At 41.4% G+C, this 16,188-nt stretch overlaps 2 protein-coding genes and 1 long non-coding RNA gene across 5 annotated transcripts in view; 2 read left to right on the top strand and 1 right to left on the bottom strand.

The window, feature by feature from the left end:
* Positions 1 to 6,779, bottom strand: part of tulp4a (TUB like protein 4a) — a 55,695-nt gene extending 48,916 nt beyond the window's left edge. For both annotated transcript variants that reach the window (XM_036975984.1, XM_036975985.1), the window contains exons 1-2: positions 6,696 to 6,779; positions 4,341 to 5,636 (exon numbers count right to left, since the gene is read on the bottom strand). In XM_036975984.1, the coding sequence (XP_036831879.1) occupies positions 4,341 to 4,592 (252 nt within the window). In that variant the 5' untranslated portion in view covers positions 4,593 to 5,636; positions 6,696 to 6,779. The remainder of the gene's footprint in view (positions 1 to 4,340; positions 5,637 to 6,695) is intronic.
* Positions 6,780 to 7,836: 1,057 nt separating this feature from the next.
* Positions 7,837 to 13,467, top strand: mrps10 (mitochondrial ribosomal protein S10). Of its 2 annotated transcripts, none has more exons than XM_021600778.2 (7): positions 7,837 to 8,041; positions 8,284 to 8,336; positions 10,396 to 10,459; positions 10,733 to 10,872; positions 11,095 to 11,203; positions 11,449 to 11,538; positions 12,225 to 13,467. In XM_021600778.2, the coding sequence occupies exons 1-7, from the start codon at positions 7,970 to 7,972 to the stop codon at positions 12,303 to 12,305; spliced, it is 609 nt and encodes a 202-aa protein (XP_021456453.2). In that variant the 5' UTR covers positions 7,837 to 7,969; the 3' UTR covers positions 12,306 to 13,467. The 2 variants fall into 2 exon arrangements, with proteins under 2 accessions (XP_021456453.2, XP_021456452.2); XM_021600777.2 differs by having other exon boundaries at positions 7,880 to 8,041; positions 8,275 to 8,336.
* Positions 13,468 to 13,744: 277 nt separating this feature from the next.
* Positions 13,745 to 14,800, top strand: LOC118964452. The gene is made up of 2 exons (XR_005051499.1): positions 13,745 to 14,447; positions 14,619 to 14,800. It is a non-coding gene; the product is annotated as an uncharacterized LOC118964452 (long non-coding RNA).
* The last annotated feature ends 1,388 nt before the right edge of the window (positions 14,801 to 16,188 follow it).

Here is a 16,188-nt window from a genome sequence, read left to right as displayed (position 1 = left end):
TTAATCAGAAGGGTATGCTTGAAAGGATGCACATAACTCTGCAATGTTGGGTTGTATTGGAGAGTGAGTCTTAAATCATTTTCCACACACAGTCTGTGCCTGTATTTAGTGTTCATGCTAGTGTGAGCTGAGAATCCACTATCACATAGATACGTGGTCACAAAGGGCATCAGTGTCTTAACAGCGCGATTTACCAAAGCAGGATACTCTGAGCGCAGCCCAATCCAGAAATCTATCAGTGGCTTCTGATTAAATTACATTTTCACAGAAACGCTTGTTGCAATTTCGATGAGGCTCTCTTGTTCAGATATCGGTAAGTGGACTGGAGGCAGAGCATGAAAGGGATAACGAACCCAGTTGTGTTATCCGTGTCGGGAAAGTACTTGCATAATTGCACGCCCAACTCACTCAGGTACTTTGCTATATCCCATTTGACGTTGTCCGTAAACTTGAGTTAATTTGCACAAAAAAAAAATCATAATGCAGACAGTGAAGAGCTCCAACTTCTTAATCATAGCCTCAATTTTGTCCAGCACATTGAATAGCTGAGGAGAGTCCCTGTAATCCTAGATTCAGATCATTCAGTCGAGAAAAAACATCAACCAGATAGGCCAGTCGTGTGAGAAATCATCATGCAAGTGGTCAGACAAGTAAAAATTATGGTCAGTAAAGAAAACTTTAAGCTCGTCTCTCAATTTAAACAAAAAAAAACGTGTCAATACTTTGCCCCTTGATCTCCAGCGCACGTTGGATGTTTGTTGTAAAATAATTACATGGTCGCTCCCCATATCATTGCATAGTGCAGAAAATACACAAGAGTTCAGGGGCCTTGCTTTAACAAAGTGAACCATTTTCACTGTAGTGTCCAAAACGTCTTTCAAGCTGTCAGGTATTCCCTTGGCAGCAAAAGCCTCTCAATGGATGCTGCAGTGTACCCAAATGGCGTCGGGGAGCAACTGCTTGCACGCGTTATCACTCCACTATGTCTCCCTGTCATGGTTTTTGCTGCACCATCGGTACAGATACCAACACATCAACCACCAAAGTCCATTTGATGTCACAAAGCTGTCCAGTAGTTTAAAAATATCCTCTCCTGTTGTCCTGGTTTCCAGAAGAGGAGGTCTTCCTTAATTGACCCCCAATAAATGTAACGGACATATACCAGGAGCTGTGCCAGGCCCAACACGTCTGTTGACTCATCCAGCTGTAACAAATAGAGTTCACTGGCTTGTATGCAAAGCAGTAACTGTTTCAAAACATATCTTGCCATGTCACTGATGCGTCGTGAAACAGTGTTGTTTGATGAAGACATTGTCTGTATAATTTTTTTTACCTTTTCCCCCAGCATTGTCCCAGGAAGAATTTAGTCCGCCACAATAGTATGGGGCTTGCCTGTCCTAGCCACTCAGTAGCTCACCATAAGACACTTCTAGCACCTTCTTATTAATGGTACTCTGTTGCTTTTATACATGTCTTACTACTCGAAAGTTGTCTGGGGCGGCAGGGTAGCCTAGTGGTTAGAGCGTTGGACTAGTAACCGAAAGGTTGCAAGTTCGAATTCCCGAGCTGACAAGGTCGTTCTGCCCCTGAGCCCCTGAACCCACTGTTCCTAGGCCGTCATTGAAAATAAGAATTTGTTCTTAACTGACTTGCCTAGTAAAATAAAGGTTAAAATGAATTCTCATTCAAAAAACTCCTGTAGCTTATTTTTTAAATTGGCATGTTTGTTTCTAAATGTCTGGTTTCATCAAGTTGTGAGATAAGTACTTCCGCACATATAACACACTGTGGCTGAGGAAAGTCACTACTTCCAATATAAGTGAAACCCAAATCAATGTAGTTCTCATCATATTTGCACCTCTTCGATGGTCCAACGTCCCTGTCTGTTGTTCGGTGCTTTCCCGGTTAAGGGGACAGTAGCTCTTTGACTGCATCAGATTCACAACTGTCAGTGTCCATGCTAGCTGGGCTAAAAACAAATGTAGAATTACTGATGCTAAGCATTGGATGTGCTCGTGGAAGCAGACCTACTTGTCGTCGACAGGTGCAGGTGTAGTACTGCTGGTAGTAGCAGTACTAACGTTACCAGTAGAGCTATATGTGTCTATGGACACGGGCCTTAGTTTCTTTTAACAATTTATCGAACAAACGAAATGAGCAGAAGATACGTTTGGCTACATATGGACCGTTTGTGGAATTCCCCCGAGAGAGTAACGGTTAATAGATTGGATGTTAATTATTTGACTAGGCTACCTGTATTTGACATTGTGTTGTTATTTCGCCGAACACCAGATGGTTTAATGAAACGAGTGAAACTAAGTTGCTCAGGTATTTCCCCGTTGGAAAATATAAATGGACTATTTGAAAATGTGAAGATTTTTTTTGTAAAAGCATATAAATAAATACAAATATATTTTCCCAAATGTGAATCACATTTTTATTTGGCGTACCCCAAGCGGCATTATGCATACCCCAGTTTGGGAATACATGCTCTAACCCCTAGGCTACCTTCTAGGCTACCTGCCACCACCCTATGTCATGACTAGGCTGCAGTGCAGTTCACCAGTGTGTGGAAACAAATATTTATAAATGGAAAGAAGTGGAGGGCACTCAACCAACGTGAGTAGAGGTGCCTTTTCAATAAATATTGATAACCCATTTATTTGTCTCTGCCTGCAAATCTTCCAGCGCCTAAAGGGTAGGCTATAGGCTATGCAAAACGTAAGAAAAAGTGTCTGCTCTCATCATTCTTGCTGCTTCAAGTTCAGTAGCCATACTTCTCCTAACTGGGCGTGCGAGATCAGGTGAGTGTCTGTTATCTATTAAATAGACTGGGATATATGCATGGCCAGAGAAGCACGGGGCAGTTATTTTCTAAGAAAATGAACTTCCTAAATATGATTAAGCTATAATTTAGTAGGGCTGGGACGATTCCAGTAGTTGCAATAATCGTTAGTATCATGGCATGGAAACAAAACACGAAGCCATATTTAGCAGCCCTAATGTTGGAAACAAACATTATGTTGTCATAGAGTCACATGTATTTATTTTCCAAGATATAGCACACAATATTGTATAGGTCTGGGAATTGCCAGGGATCTCACGATATTATCATGATACTTAGGTGCCGATGCGATATGTATTGCGATGAAAATACTGTGATTTTATTGAGATTCGGTGTTTCAAACATACTGCTCACCAAATGTTTGCTGCAGAGGGAAGAGAGAGCCATGAGGAAAAACTAGTTTTGGGCCTCCCGAGTGGTGCAGCGGTCTAAGGCAATGCATCACAGTGCTAGCTGTGCCACTAGAGATCCTGGTTCGAGTCCAGGCTTTGTCGCAGCCGGCCGCGACCGGGAGACCCATGGGGCGGCGCACAATTGGCCCAGCGTCACCCGGGTTAGGGAGGGTTTGGCTGGCAGGAATGTTCTTGTCCCATTGCGCACTAGCGACTCCTGTGGCGGGCCGGGCACAGTGCACGCTGACAGTCGCCAAATGTACGGTGTTTCCACCGACACATTGGTGTGGCCGGCTTCCGGGTTAAGCGGGCATTGTGTCAAGAAGCAGTGCAGCTTGGCTGGGTTGTGTTGTGTTTTGGAGGATGCATGGCTCACGACCTTCGCCCCCCGTCCGTACGGGACAAGACTAACTACCAATTGGATACCACGAAATTGGGAAGAAAAAGGGGCAACAAAAAAACTAACAAAAAGATACAAAACAATAAATAAACAATAAAAAGAAAAAAAGAAAGACTTCTGAGTAATACAGAAAGCCTGTATTATGATATAAATGGGCCACATGAAAAACTCTGATAATTTAACCTATTTCTTGGGTTCATTTTGCTCATTGTGATATAGGGTGTAAAATCGCTGGAACCATGACTGCCAAACGAGCTGCGTCACATATGGCTAAAATAAAATGTGCGGGACTGTGGTCAGGCTCGGGACCAGCTCTTGCGGGAGTCAGTCAGTACTTCAGTCACTATAGGGTTCCGCTCTAGTCAGCTGCTTTGTGGAATACTGACACAGCAGCTTGGTCCATCTGAACCACAGTAACCAACAGCCACTCTCCTCTCTCTTACACAGGAAACACAGTAATACCAGCTCACCGACTAACAATACCGTATATGAGAGTAATTAAATTGGTAATACAATGTTACTTTACCCAGACTTCAACATTTGAATGATATGAAACAGACAAACTGTCTAATGTATTATTAGATGTTAGAAATCATGAAAAGCAAGATAAAAATATATTCTAAATACTTATGAAATTTAGGATTCTATACTAACATTACTTCAATGTGCACATTTATAATCACAAAATAAGCATGTCTATTACCTCACTATTGTGTCCTCTCAGGTTGAAGTTGATCCTCTGTGGGGTAGTCCGATCCCTTCTGCAGTGGCTGGATGTGAACGTTACCCCGACAACCCCTCTCCCATTCCCTGTGGCAAGCCAGCCCTCCTCATAGTAGCGCCGCCGGCACACCGGCTTCTCCTTCTCGCTCTTGGGTACCCGGCCCTTCCATGACAGGCAGAGTATGTTGGAGTCGCTGCACAGGACGGGGCCATGCTCCACTGCGGCGAACATGCCTGCCGACCGCAACTCGTTCCACGATGAGGTAAAAGAATCCTGTAGGTCGCGCCTTTTGATAAGGATGGTAGTCCAGCTATGAGCGCTTCCACTCCGCTGCAGGCAAACTCGTGTCGGCGCCGTGGAACAGACGCTGCATATTATTTGACGTTTTGGTAGTCTATCTAGGTGTTTGTTCCCATACGTTTTTAAGAAAATAGTCTGATCAGTTGTTGATCACTAAATTATCTAAATAACATGGTTGGCCAGTGGTGATTTCGTAGAAGATTGCATAAAAGTTCAAAGGCACACATTCAGGTCATTTTGATTTGTTAAATCAGTAAGTCCTGTCAATGTGATACTGACTCCATGAGTATTGACCACGGAGGTGAAAGATTAAAGTATTGGTCTATACATTGCGTACTACCAAATGTTATCCACGAACACATTTTTTTACTTAACACAAAGTGGAATTTTATAACTACAGTAGATCCGATCACAGGATAAGAAAACCTATTTTCCTTTGTTTGCAGTCAAAGCCAACTAACCTAACAACTTAAAGCTCCTGCAACAACTTTGAACTATGCAATAAGTTTAAAAAAAAAACATTCATTCTTGGAGTCTTGATTAGCTCTGTAAGAAACAAATGTGTTGAGTGCATGTCAAAAGGCAAATGTCAGAGCACTAAAAAAAACTCAGAATGCAGGCATCAAATCTCAATTCCAAACCATCCATTGCTTCAATCTGGAGCATCCGACTATTCTGAATATGGTCCAATTCGGTGTGGCATCACTGCTGAACCGAACACCTGTTCTCCATGCGATGTATGAAATGGGACTCCTCACATCAGGGCTGTAATCATGAGTCCAAAACAAAATGTTTTGCAACTAAAACGAGAGTTTCTATTGGACAAACGCAAGTAGGGCCCTCCCCGTTACGTTTGCGTTTTGCAAAAGACTTGGTGTAATGAATAAACCCTAGCTGTCAACCCCAATCCCCAGCAAAATCATTATGTCACCCAGATTGCCTTCCAATCTATGTCGGGGATCCCGTCAAGGAGTGCTGTGAAAAAGGGAGAAAAATAAACATTTTATATAGAGTGATCAAGGAAAAGATCAAGGAGAACTGATACCCCTGAGAAAACACAGCAGCAATAAATATGCCAAGACCAGCCCGAATGCGCCTTTTGTGTTCACATTGTTGAGACTCAAGAGAGAAATCTGAGAGAGAAATCAAGAGCGCCAGAATGCATGGCGAATGGTCATAAAGACCACGACGCAAAAGAAAGGACAATAAAATACTACAAATATTGTTCGGCTGTGATCTGTGAAGCAACTCGATGGGAGGCACAACATTGTCAAACGTATTGGCCACCCCGTTCGGTTTACAAATAATTGATTCAGACTATGTTCATATATATTGATACAGCAGCTAGTTAACAGCTCAGTGCCATAATTATCCACAACATAGCTATTCGATTTCCAATAAATAGCATACCCTTATAAACCACTGCTAACTAACGTTAGTTTCCAGAATCAAGTTGGTTTAGCACCATAAACTGGGGATATTTCTTTATATGCAAGTATTTGATACTTTGGTATTTTGGCAGCACAGCCCAATCAGTGACGTTAGCTAACCTTAGCGAATAACGGGCTAAATAACAGTGACCATATAATAATATCAATCCATTCGGCTAAATATTGGCAGAATTTGCATTAGCCAGCTAGCAATTTAGCAGCTTATTCACTACATACCTAAAGCGGGTAACTAAATGATTAATTACCTAGTTAACTAGTAAGCCACAGACAGAAATACCGGCATTGTCCCATTTGATCTGGACATTTTACAAATCACAAAACTAGCTAGCTAACGTTACCAACCACTAGCATCGGCATCTTCACTGTAAATTGGTTGGCTAGCTAGTTAGCTTACGTTAGCTAGTCAGTAGCCCGATAGAAAACTAGCTAGCTAGCTAGTCGCTTTGTTTTGAAAAGACACGTTTGTGTGGCTAATTGCAAAAACAGCAAGGGAGTAGGTATCGTTGTCAGTATGCTAAAATCATGTGAGACCTAACGTCAATATCGCTGGATAAATATCAATGGACAATGAGAAACCGCTTACCTCTCGTCTCCCTTCCCTTGTCTTGTCTTGTGTTGTTGCTGAATGTACAGGGCAGGGCCTGTGCTGGGGCGCGTTCATTAGGACGCAACGTTTTGGAACGTTCAGATAGAAATAGGCTATGTAGAACAACTAGGCCTCTGACACGTAGTGGCACATAGAATTGGGAATGAAAATAATGGAATGTTTATTAACCTTCTCATGAAATAATAGAATATTCATTAACCTTCTTATGACGGGATAAAGTTCAGCCATTTTGGTCAGGAAGTTGGTCAAACATGGTTTGCCAGTGCTGTGATACGATAGTGTAAAATAATGAATTTGAAGAATGTCTCTGCCCTATATGTTGGTTAGCTAGCTAGCCAGCCAGTTTTAAATTAATTGTTTTAATTTACTGCCAATATGTTACCATTCCATTCAAAAAGTGCAGTCAATCCACAACCATACACTGGCTGAAATCACTTGATGATAGGATTTAGACAAGTTCTAAGTGCAACAAGTACTGATATTGTATCATGTAATAGCACTTACAGCAAAATGTTTACATTTATGGACTGTTTACATATTTTAGAGGCTATTTATACAGAACATTGATATACAACTTGTATAAACTGTATTTATAATTATATGACAATATTTTAGGTTGACAATAAATCTATGATACAATTTCTGATATATCAGATGCCTTACTCCCCCCCCCCGACCAATATGGCTGCCAGTTTCAATCCATTCTGGAACTTTGAGAGTTTATGACAGAGGCCCTCTAGCAATGTTACATAATCTCTATGTAGAGGGGTCGTATCAGGTCTATTCATGGCATTTCTATCGGCAACGTTTTACAACGTTTGGCAACTGAACGTGGCCCGGGTTACTGTATCACGTGACATACATGATTTGGTCCACTACACCTCGTTTTCTGTAGATAAAAACAGCTAATATTGGAGACACGAAGATCTTCAATCTACATGTTCTGAATTGCTTAAATATATGGAACAACATTTCAGAAAAATACTTTTTATTGGCAGACCATAGCTAATTGTTATCTGTATATGTTATAGCATGTGGCATGACTTAGTAAGATACTATTGTCTTTGCAAAATAGCACAAATGTAGGTTCTAGAATAAATTAGATGGCTAAATGTACCTATAACTTATACAAAATAAAAAATAAACGATTAAACCTGTTATTACTCCGATACCGATGGAGGCAGCATTTCGCCGCTTTCTTGGTCAGTCTGTCACTGAAGAAGATAACTGTCCCGCCCCCACAAAAAATCATGGCGGCCCCCATGGTATTCGGTCGAAATATTCGCACCTTCGGAAGGATATTCGTGGGAGTCTCACAATCGGTACAGTATTTACTATACTTAAGATTAAGTATATTTGCGTTGTCGTTATTAGTGGGTTATCCACATGTATTTCTCTAATACACGAAGCTTATCGCACAGATTCTGCCTCTGCGTGTGAACTTAGTTAGCCAGCCAGCTCTGCTCTAGGGCGTTTACTAACAACCTGAACCATAGCTAGCTACCTTGATCATGTTTTGTTAATTCACAGTTTTAGCTAATAACAATTTGGCCAGTTTTTACAGGGATCAATAGGATTGAACGCTTGCAGATATCATGGGAGATCTACATTATGTCGGTATGTACCTAACTAGCTAGCGGACTAAACTCAACTCCATTGTACATTTTTTATTTATTTAAGTATTCACCATAATTTGTTGAAATCCATACTTTTTCAATAAACGTCAAATGCAACCACCGAATGCTCGTTTCTATTTATTGAAGTTGGCAACTCAGCGCGAATGCGAAATTTGATAGAAACACCATCAGATATTTGATTGGTGAACGACTATTTGGAGCCCTTGGCCTAAGTAATCGGAGACGTGCACATTTGCACTGACTTGACATCTTTGAGAAACAGAAACGAGCAAACAGTCGGTTTAAATTAACGTTTATTGAAAAATGTGGGATTTCAGCAAACAAAGGCACACAACTACAGAGGACAAACATAGGTAAGCATTGCATTATTTACATTTTTTTTAAGTATTGACCTTGGTTACAGGCGACATTCACACTGAGCTAAAGGGTAGAGCTGCCGCTTTCAAGGTGCGGGACTCTAACCCGGAAGCTTATAAGAGATCCTGCTATGCCCTCCAACGAACCATCAAACAGACAATGTCAATACAAGAAATTTTCGACATGTCCCTGATTGAGTCTGCAATACCAACATGTTTCATGCAGACCACCATAGTCCCTGTGCCCAAGAACACAAAGGCAACCTGCCTAAATGACTACAGACCCGTAGCACTCACGTCCGAAGCCATGAAGTGCTTTGAAAGGTTGGTAATGGCTCACATCAACACCATTATCCCAAAAACCCTAGACCCACTCCAATTTGCATACCGCCCAAACAGATCCACAGATGATGCAATCTCTATTGCACTCCACACTGCCCTTTCCCACCTGGAAAAAAGGAACACTTATGTGAGAATGCTATTCATTGACTACAGCTCAGCATTCAACACCATAGTACCCTCAAAGCTCATCACTAAGCTAAGGATCCTAGGACTAAACACCTCCCACTGCAACTGGATCCTGGACTTCCTGACAGGCTGCCCCCGGGTGGTGAGGGTAGGTAGCAACACTGATCCTCAACATTGGAGCCCCCCAGGGGCTCCCCTCCTGTACTCCCTGTTCACCCACGACTGCATGGCCAGGCACAACTCCACCATCATTACATTTGCAGATGACAAAAGTTTAATTAAATTAAGATTAAGTTTGCAGCCTGATCACCGACAACAACGAGACAGCCTACAGGGAGGAGGTCAGAGACCTGGCCGGGTGGTGCCAGAATAACAACCTATCCCTCAACGTAACCAAGACTAAGGAGACAACAGGAAAAGGAGGACCGAGCACACCCCCATTCTCATCAACGGAGCTGTAGTGGAGCAGGTTGAGAGCTTCAAGTTCCTTGGTGTGCACATCACCAACAAACTAGAATGGTCCAAACACACCAAGACAGTCGTGAAGAGGGCACGACAAAGCCTATTCCCCCTCAGGAAACTAAAGATTTGACATGGGTCCTCAGATCCTCAAAAGGTTCTACAGCTGCAACATCAAGAGCATCCTGACTGGTTGAATCACTGTCTGGTACGGCAAATGCTCGGCCTACAGAGGGTAGTGCGTACGGCCCAGTACATCACTGGGGCTAAGCTGCCTGCCATCCAGGCTAAACTGCCTGTAATCCAGAGGAAGGCCCTAAGAATTGACTTACCGGTGCCTGTATGTAGCCTCGCTACTGTTATTTTTCACTGTGTTTTTACTGTTTTATTTCTTTACTTACCTATTGTTCACCTAAGATTTTTTTTTTGTGCCGTTGGTTAGAGCCTGTAGGTAAGCATTTCACTGTAAGGTCGACACCTGTTGTATTCGGCGCACTTAACAAATAAACTTTTATTTGATTTGGCTGGGCTAATCAATGTAGTTGGAACTGAATTCCACAAAACCTGGTCTCTACTCAACTCTGTTTGCAGAGTTCATTAGAAACTTTATTCACCATGGAGTTGCGTTTAGTCCGCTAATAGCCTACTAGCTATAGTCTTCAAGTGTAAAATCCATATAGTGAGCGTTTACTACTTGTCAATCCTATAGCTAACTAATCCAACTCCATTTTCACCTTCTCCATTCTCCTACAACAGCCCTCTCCAGTTGCCTGCAGCCTGCCTCCACACTGGAACCTTCTCTTCCTCTCTTCCCTCATCTGTGAGTCATCCTGTTTTGTTTTTGACACTCCCAGCACAGCGCCAATAGCCTTGATGCCCCCAGCACTATTGTGCCAAAAGCCTTGACGGTGTCTCCTTCAACATCTTGTCTACATCGCCTTGATGCACTGTTAGTCTATAACTAGGACCCTGAGTTTTCATTGTCAGATCACATGGCCAGGAAAAAGACAGTACCATATATAGAGCATGGATGAAAAACATTATTCTGCTGAACTTTTATCTAGTAAATTACACATTTCTCTTTTCCTTCCAGGTGATTGTCACAGAGGAGCCGGACACGCTGTACCAGAAGGTGTCTCTGCTGGTGAAGGGCCATGACAAAGCAGTCCTGGACAGCTATGAGTTCTTCGCCATCCTGGCTGCCAAAGAGCTGGGAGTCACTCTGGGCAAAGTGTGAGTTGACATAGAGGGGTGTTAAGCTGTAACTGTCACATCAGTTTATTATGTTCCCATCTCTGAGTTGTCCTTTAACTAAATGAGCACAGAGCATCTCTAACCCACTTTTACATTTAGATAGCAGTGCCAATCTGCTTTGATGATAATGCTCAATGTTTATGTTTTCTCACTGTGGGACAATACTCACTCAAAAGGCTGTCTGTTTTCTTTTTGCACTAGATTTGAGCCTCCAAAGAACATTGAGCGGCTGACACTTCTGAAATCTGTCCACATCTTCAAGAAACACAGGGTCCAGTACGAAATGAGGACGCACTACCGCTGCATAGAGGTGAGGCAAACAGTCTTCTTCCACCCTTAAGTTCCTACAAATGCCTCTTCGCTCATCTTTTTCAGAACTAGAACATACCATTGGGGATTGTTTCCACTCCTATTGATTCTGTTAGAACTCCTGAAGAGTCAATGGATTCATAGGGTTTATTTCAAGATTAGATGGATGGCTATAGGGAAGGTTCAATGGACTGATACAGGGGGTCAGTGGTATGTCTACATCCCCTTTTCATCTCTCTCCCTTAGCTCTCTCGTGTGACTGGATCCACTGCACAGGTGTACCTGGAATACATACAGAGGAATCTGCCAGAGGGTGTGGCCATGGAGGTGACCAAGGTAAGATTGAGAAGATGTTACAGGTTCTGGATAGGTTTCCTTTCTACAAATGTATTTTACATTTGTGTCCCCTTTTTTCCGACACCAAATACAAACATACACATATGAAGGCCGTCCATTGTAAATAAGAATTTGTCTTTAGCTGACTTGCCTAGTTAAATAAAAATATGAATAACTTTCAAACGCACACAAACAACATCTACATCTCTTCTGCCCAGACACATGCTCACACCCCATCCCTAGTGCCTCCATTATTGTTTGCCACATGGCCTTCGCCCATGCTATTTCAATAATGAATATTTAGATGTTTCCATTGTGTTAATGATGGTGGTTTGATTGATTTTTCCACGTTTAAAAAAAAATGTTTTTCAAGATGAGTGAGAAGAAAATAATTGTCCAGCCCATTGAGTATTTCAATACACCCCCATATGCCATGTCTTGAAATATGCAGGGTCTGAATAGGTTCCATGGTGTAGCTAAGTCAACCACAATGTCAACAATCTACAATTGTCATTTTTTTAAAAACAAGTTTTTTTGCTTTGTTATGCTGTCTTATGTTATCAGGAATAAGATCAGTCATATGCCTTAATCTGTTTTGTACATAATAAAGTAATTAGCATTCTTATACACACACTCAAATTTGAACGTACAGACTCCACTTCTGGTTGTAATATCTGTATCTTTAGACCTCCATGGAGAAGGTTCCAGAGCATCTCCTGGAACCTATGTGGAACGACCCGCCAACTGAAGAGAAGCCCAGCCAATAAGAGCAGAGTCACATACATAAGCAGCTTATCTCAGCACCCAATCAAGAAGACAGAACCTCCAGCCCTGAGACCGGTCCAGAGAATATGCTTGTTGACGAGGGTCAGCTAGAGCAAGGCGCTGTATAGATGATCAACTACTAAACAAATAGATATTGTAACTGTGCCCTAGCTCAGGCCAACCCTCATGAACAAGCAGTGACTGTGATCTGTGCATCAGGGCATCCTCCACAAAAGCAAGAACTGAAACGGACTATTTCAGTCCAGAGAGATGGTCAGTAGTCATCTGCTCTCTGAGTTAAGCTTATGCTGCTCATTTTAGTTGGCTTTCTTTTTCTTGTAATGTACAACTTTCTGTACTCCAAAAGACAAGATGTATGTTTTGTTATTAAACTATTAATTATCATGTCTATCTTTGTTTGACGATGTGTTCTTTGGAATACTGGTACCGTGTGCAAGTCAGTCAGATTCATAACTGTTGTTTTCACAACATCAATTAAGATATTGAGTTATTTGCCAGATAAAGAAGGATTGTGTTGGATGTAACGTATGCACCATAGCAGACTGGCTTTCTTGATGAGTATTGATTTGGTTTGCTTTGTGTTGTTCTGTAATCAGTATAGAAGGCCAACACAGAAAATTAATTGAGATGTTTATTGAAGGACAGCAATACACAAGGCAAAACTGGAAATGATTGCATTGAATTAGAATATATATTTTTAACATACTCACCACAATGGCTACTGACTGAATTTCGGATCCTTTCCTTAGTCTGACCAAATGAAAGGCCTGTGCTTCATGTTATATAAGCAGTTGTCCTAGTAAAATTCCCTTCATTTAATCAACATGGTCACTTCCTCTGGCTGCTCTACATAAAAACCTCTGATCTGGCCCCTCCCCCTGGATCCAGATGAGTCATACGTAAGAAGACAACGCTCAGACATTAATCATATTAAGCCTCTGAGTCATCTCAACCTTGGGTGGAGATGAGGAAGCTTGGATTGCTTTAAAGTCTTTGCTGCAGTTGACTCAGGCAATGTTAAGGTAATTTCTGCTGTCCTTATGTCAAGAATGTATATTTTATATTTCAGTGCCATATTGATCATTTGTACTGACATAGGCTATGGCCTGGTGGTAATCTATTAAAGGCCCAGTGCAGTCGAAATTCAGTTTCTTGTGTTTTGTATCATATTGTACAACAGTTGATGAAACTAACACTGTAAAAATGTGATCTGTGTTATTTCCTGATAGTTGCTGGTCGAAAATACAATATACACAGGACCTTCTAATCATGTTACTGCCTTACTCTAAAATTGATTAAATTATTTTTTCCCCCTCATCCATTTACACACTACCCCATAATGACAAAGCAAAAACAGGTTTATAGAAATTAGCAAATGTATAATTAAAAAAATATATTTATGGAAGTATTCAGACCCTCACTTCAGTACTTTGTTGAAGCACCTTCCACAGCGATTACAGCCAAGAGTCTTCTTGGGTACACAAAAAATTAGGGCTACAACAAGGGTTCTTCTAAGATCCTAAAAGTTCCTTGAAGAATCTTAGGGTTATTGGCTCTGAAAAATGCCCCCAAAATGTTCTTCAAGAACCCAAAAGGAGGTGGGGTTCATTGAGGAACCAACTTAGGTTCCTGCAAGAACACCCACCAACGAACTGCCCAACTGAAACATTTGGATTTGAATTTGAGATGACAGCAGGTGCAGGCACTTAACTGAACAATTTTAAGATCTCAATGTAAGGTAAGGCTTCTCCCTTGAATGATCTAAATTGATATTATTTTATGATCATACCATCTATCTTTTCATATTTGGACAAATGGCAGTGTTTGACACTGTCCATTTTCTAAAACAGAAAATGGACACAATTCAATGGATATCAATCAACAATGAGGTAAGAATATATTAAAGGCTATAGCTGCATTGGGTGCAGATGACTGAACTGCTCACTTTTGTATGTCTGAGTCTGCAGGTATACAGACCGGGAGGCACACAAAGGTATGTTTTGCAGATCACATGTATCATCTACAGTTAATTTTGTTTTCTCTAAAACCAGATAGGACTTGGTCACAGCAGCCTCCCTTATCTCTTCAATGGAAATCCCAGAGGCCTCTACATTATTTACAAGGTATTTGTATAAAAAACATTATCAAAAGTGAAAAGTTATTTTTACATTCACATTTACCACAAAAACCAAGGTATGAATACTGCCATGTGCACATTTAAAAAAAATCTGTATAATTGCTATTTTTTGGATTCACACACTTCACCCTCCCTACAACTCTGATGAATATAACAGGAAACCTGTTCGATCACCATGCACTGCAAAATCTGGATGGATACGGAGAACATCAACACATTAACATCAACACGCCAGAGGACATACCCATTGGACTTGGGGCTCGGCTGGGCGTTTACCTCATCTTTGGATTTTTAAATTCTGCTTTGCCTCTAAAATATCAATAAACACCGACATCTGAAATATTGTGTTATTATTATGTGTATTATTATTAATAATAGGGGAAGAGGGAGTTCAAAAATGTACCCAAAAGGTTATTTTGAGGAACCATTTAAAAAGGGTTCTTTGAAGAACTTAGAGGTTCCCTCCACAGTTTCAATTTGAAGAACCCTTAAAGGATACTCCAGGAACATTTTATTTTTTTAAGAGTATATGACGTTACAAACTTTGCACACTTGTATTTGGAGAGTTTCTCCCAATCTCTGCAGATCCTCTCAAGCTCTCAGGTTGGATGGGGAGCGTTGCTGAACAACTATTTTCAAGTCTCTACAGAGATGTTCAATCGCGTTCAAGTCTGGACTCTGGCTGGGCCCCTCAAGGACATTCAGAGACTTGTCCTGAAGCCGCTCCTACATTGTCTTGGCTGTGCTTAGGGTTGTTGTCCTGTTGGAAGGTGACCCTTCGCCCCAGTCTGAGGTCCTGAGCGCTCTGGAGCAGATTTTCATCAAGGATCTCTCTGTACTTTGCTCCGGTCATCTTTCCTTCGATCCTGACTAGTCTCCCAGACCCTGCCGCTGAACAACATCCCCACAGCATGATGCTGCAACCACCATGCTTCACTGTAGGGATGGTGCCAGGTTTCCTCCAGACGCAAAGCTTGGCATTCAGGCCTTTCCAAATCATGTCCAATCAATTGAATTTACCAATAGGTGGACTCTATTCAAGTTGTAGCAATATCTCAAGGATGATCAATGGAAACAGGATACACCTGAGCTCAATTTTGAGTCTCATAGCAAAGGGTCTGAATACTTGTGTAAATCAGGTATTTCTGTTTTTATTTGTAATAAACCTACAAACATTTCTATACACCTGTTTTCACTTTGGAATTATGGGGAATTGTGTGTAGATTGAGGAGGGTAAAAAAAGATTTGATCCATTTTATAATACAGCAGTAACGTAATAAAATGTGGAACAAGTCAAGGGGTCTGAATACTTTCCTAAGGCTCTGTACTGATCAAAAGTATAAACGCAACATTCAATTATTTCAAATAGTTTACTTAGTTACAGTTCATATGAGGAAATCAATTAATTGTAAAAAAAATAATTAGGCCCTAATCTATGGATTTCACGACTGGGAATACAGATCTGTTGGTCAGAAAACTAGTCAGACCATTTGCCTCATGCAGTGCGACACATTTCCTTTGCATAGAGTTGATAAAGGCTGTTGATTGTGGCCTGTGGAATGTTTTCCCACTTCAATGGCTGTGCGAAGTTGCTGGATATTGCCGGAATCTGGAACACGCTGTCGTACACGTAGATCCAGAGCATCCCAAACATGCTCAAACATGTCTTGTGAATATGCAGGCCAGGAATTGTGTGCAGATCCTTGCGACATGGAGCTGTGCATTAC

This window comes from Oncorhynchus mykiss, chromosome 4, assembly GCF_013265735.2.
Source record: "Oncorhynchus mykiss isolate Arlee chromosome 4, USDA_OmykA_1.1, whole genome shotgun sequence".
Lineage (NCBI taxonomy): Eukaryota > Metazoa > Chordata > Actinopteri > Salmoniformes > Salmonidae > Oncorhynchus > Oncorhynchus mykiss.
Note: the sequence above shows the minus strand (reverse complement) of the source record. Positions and strands in the feature narration are given on the sequence as shown.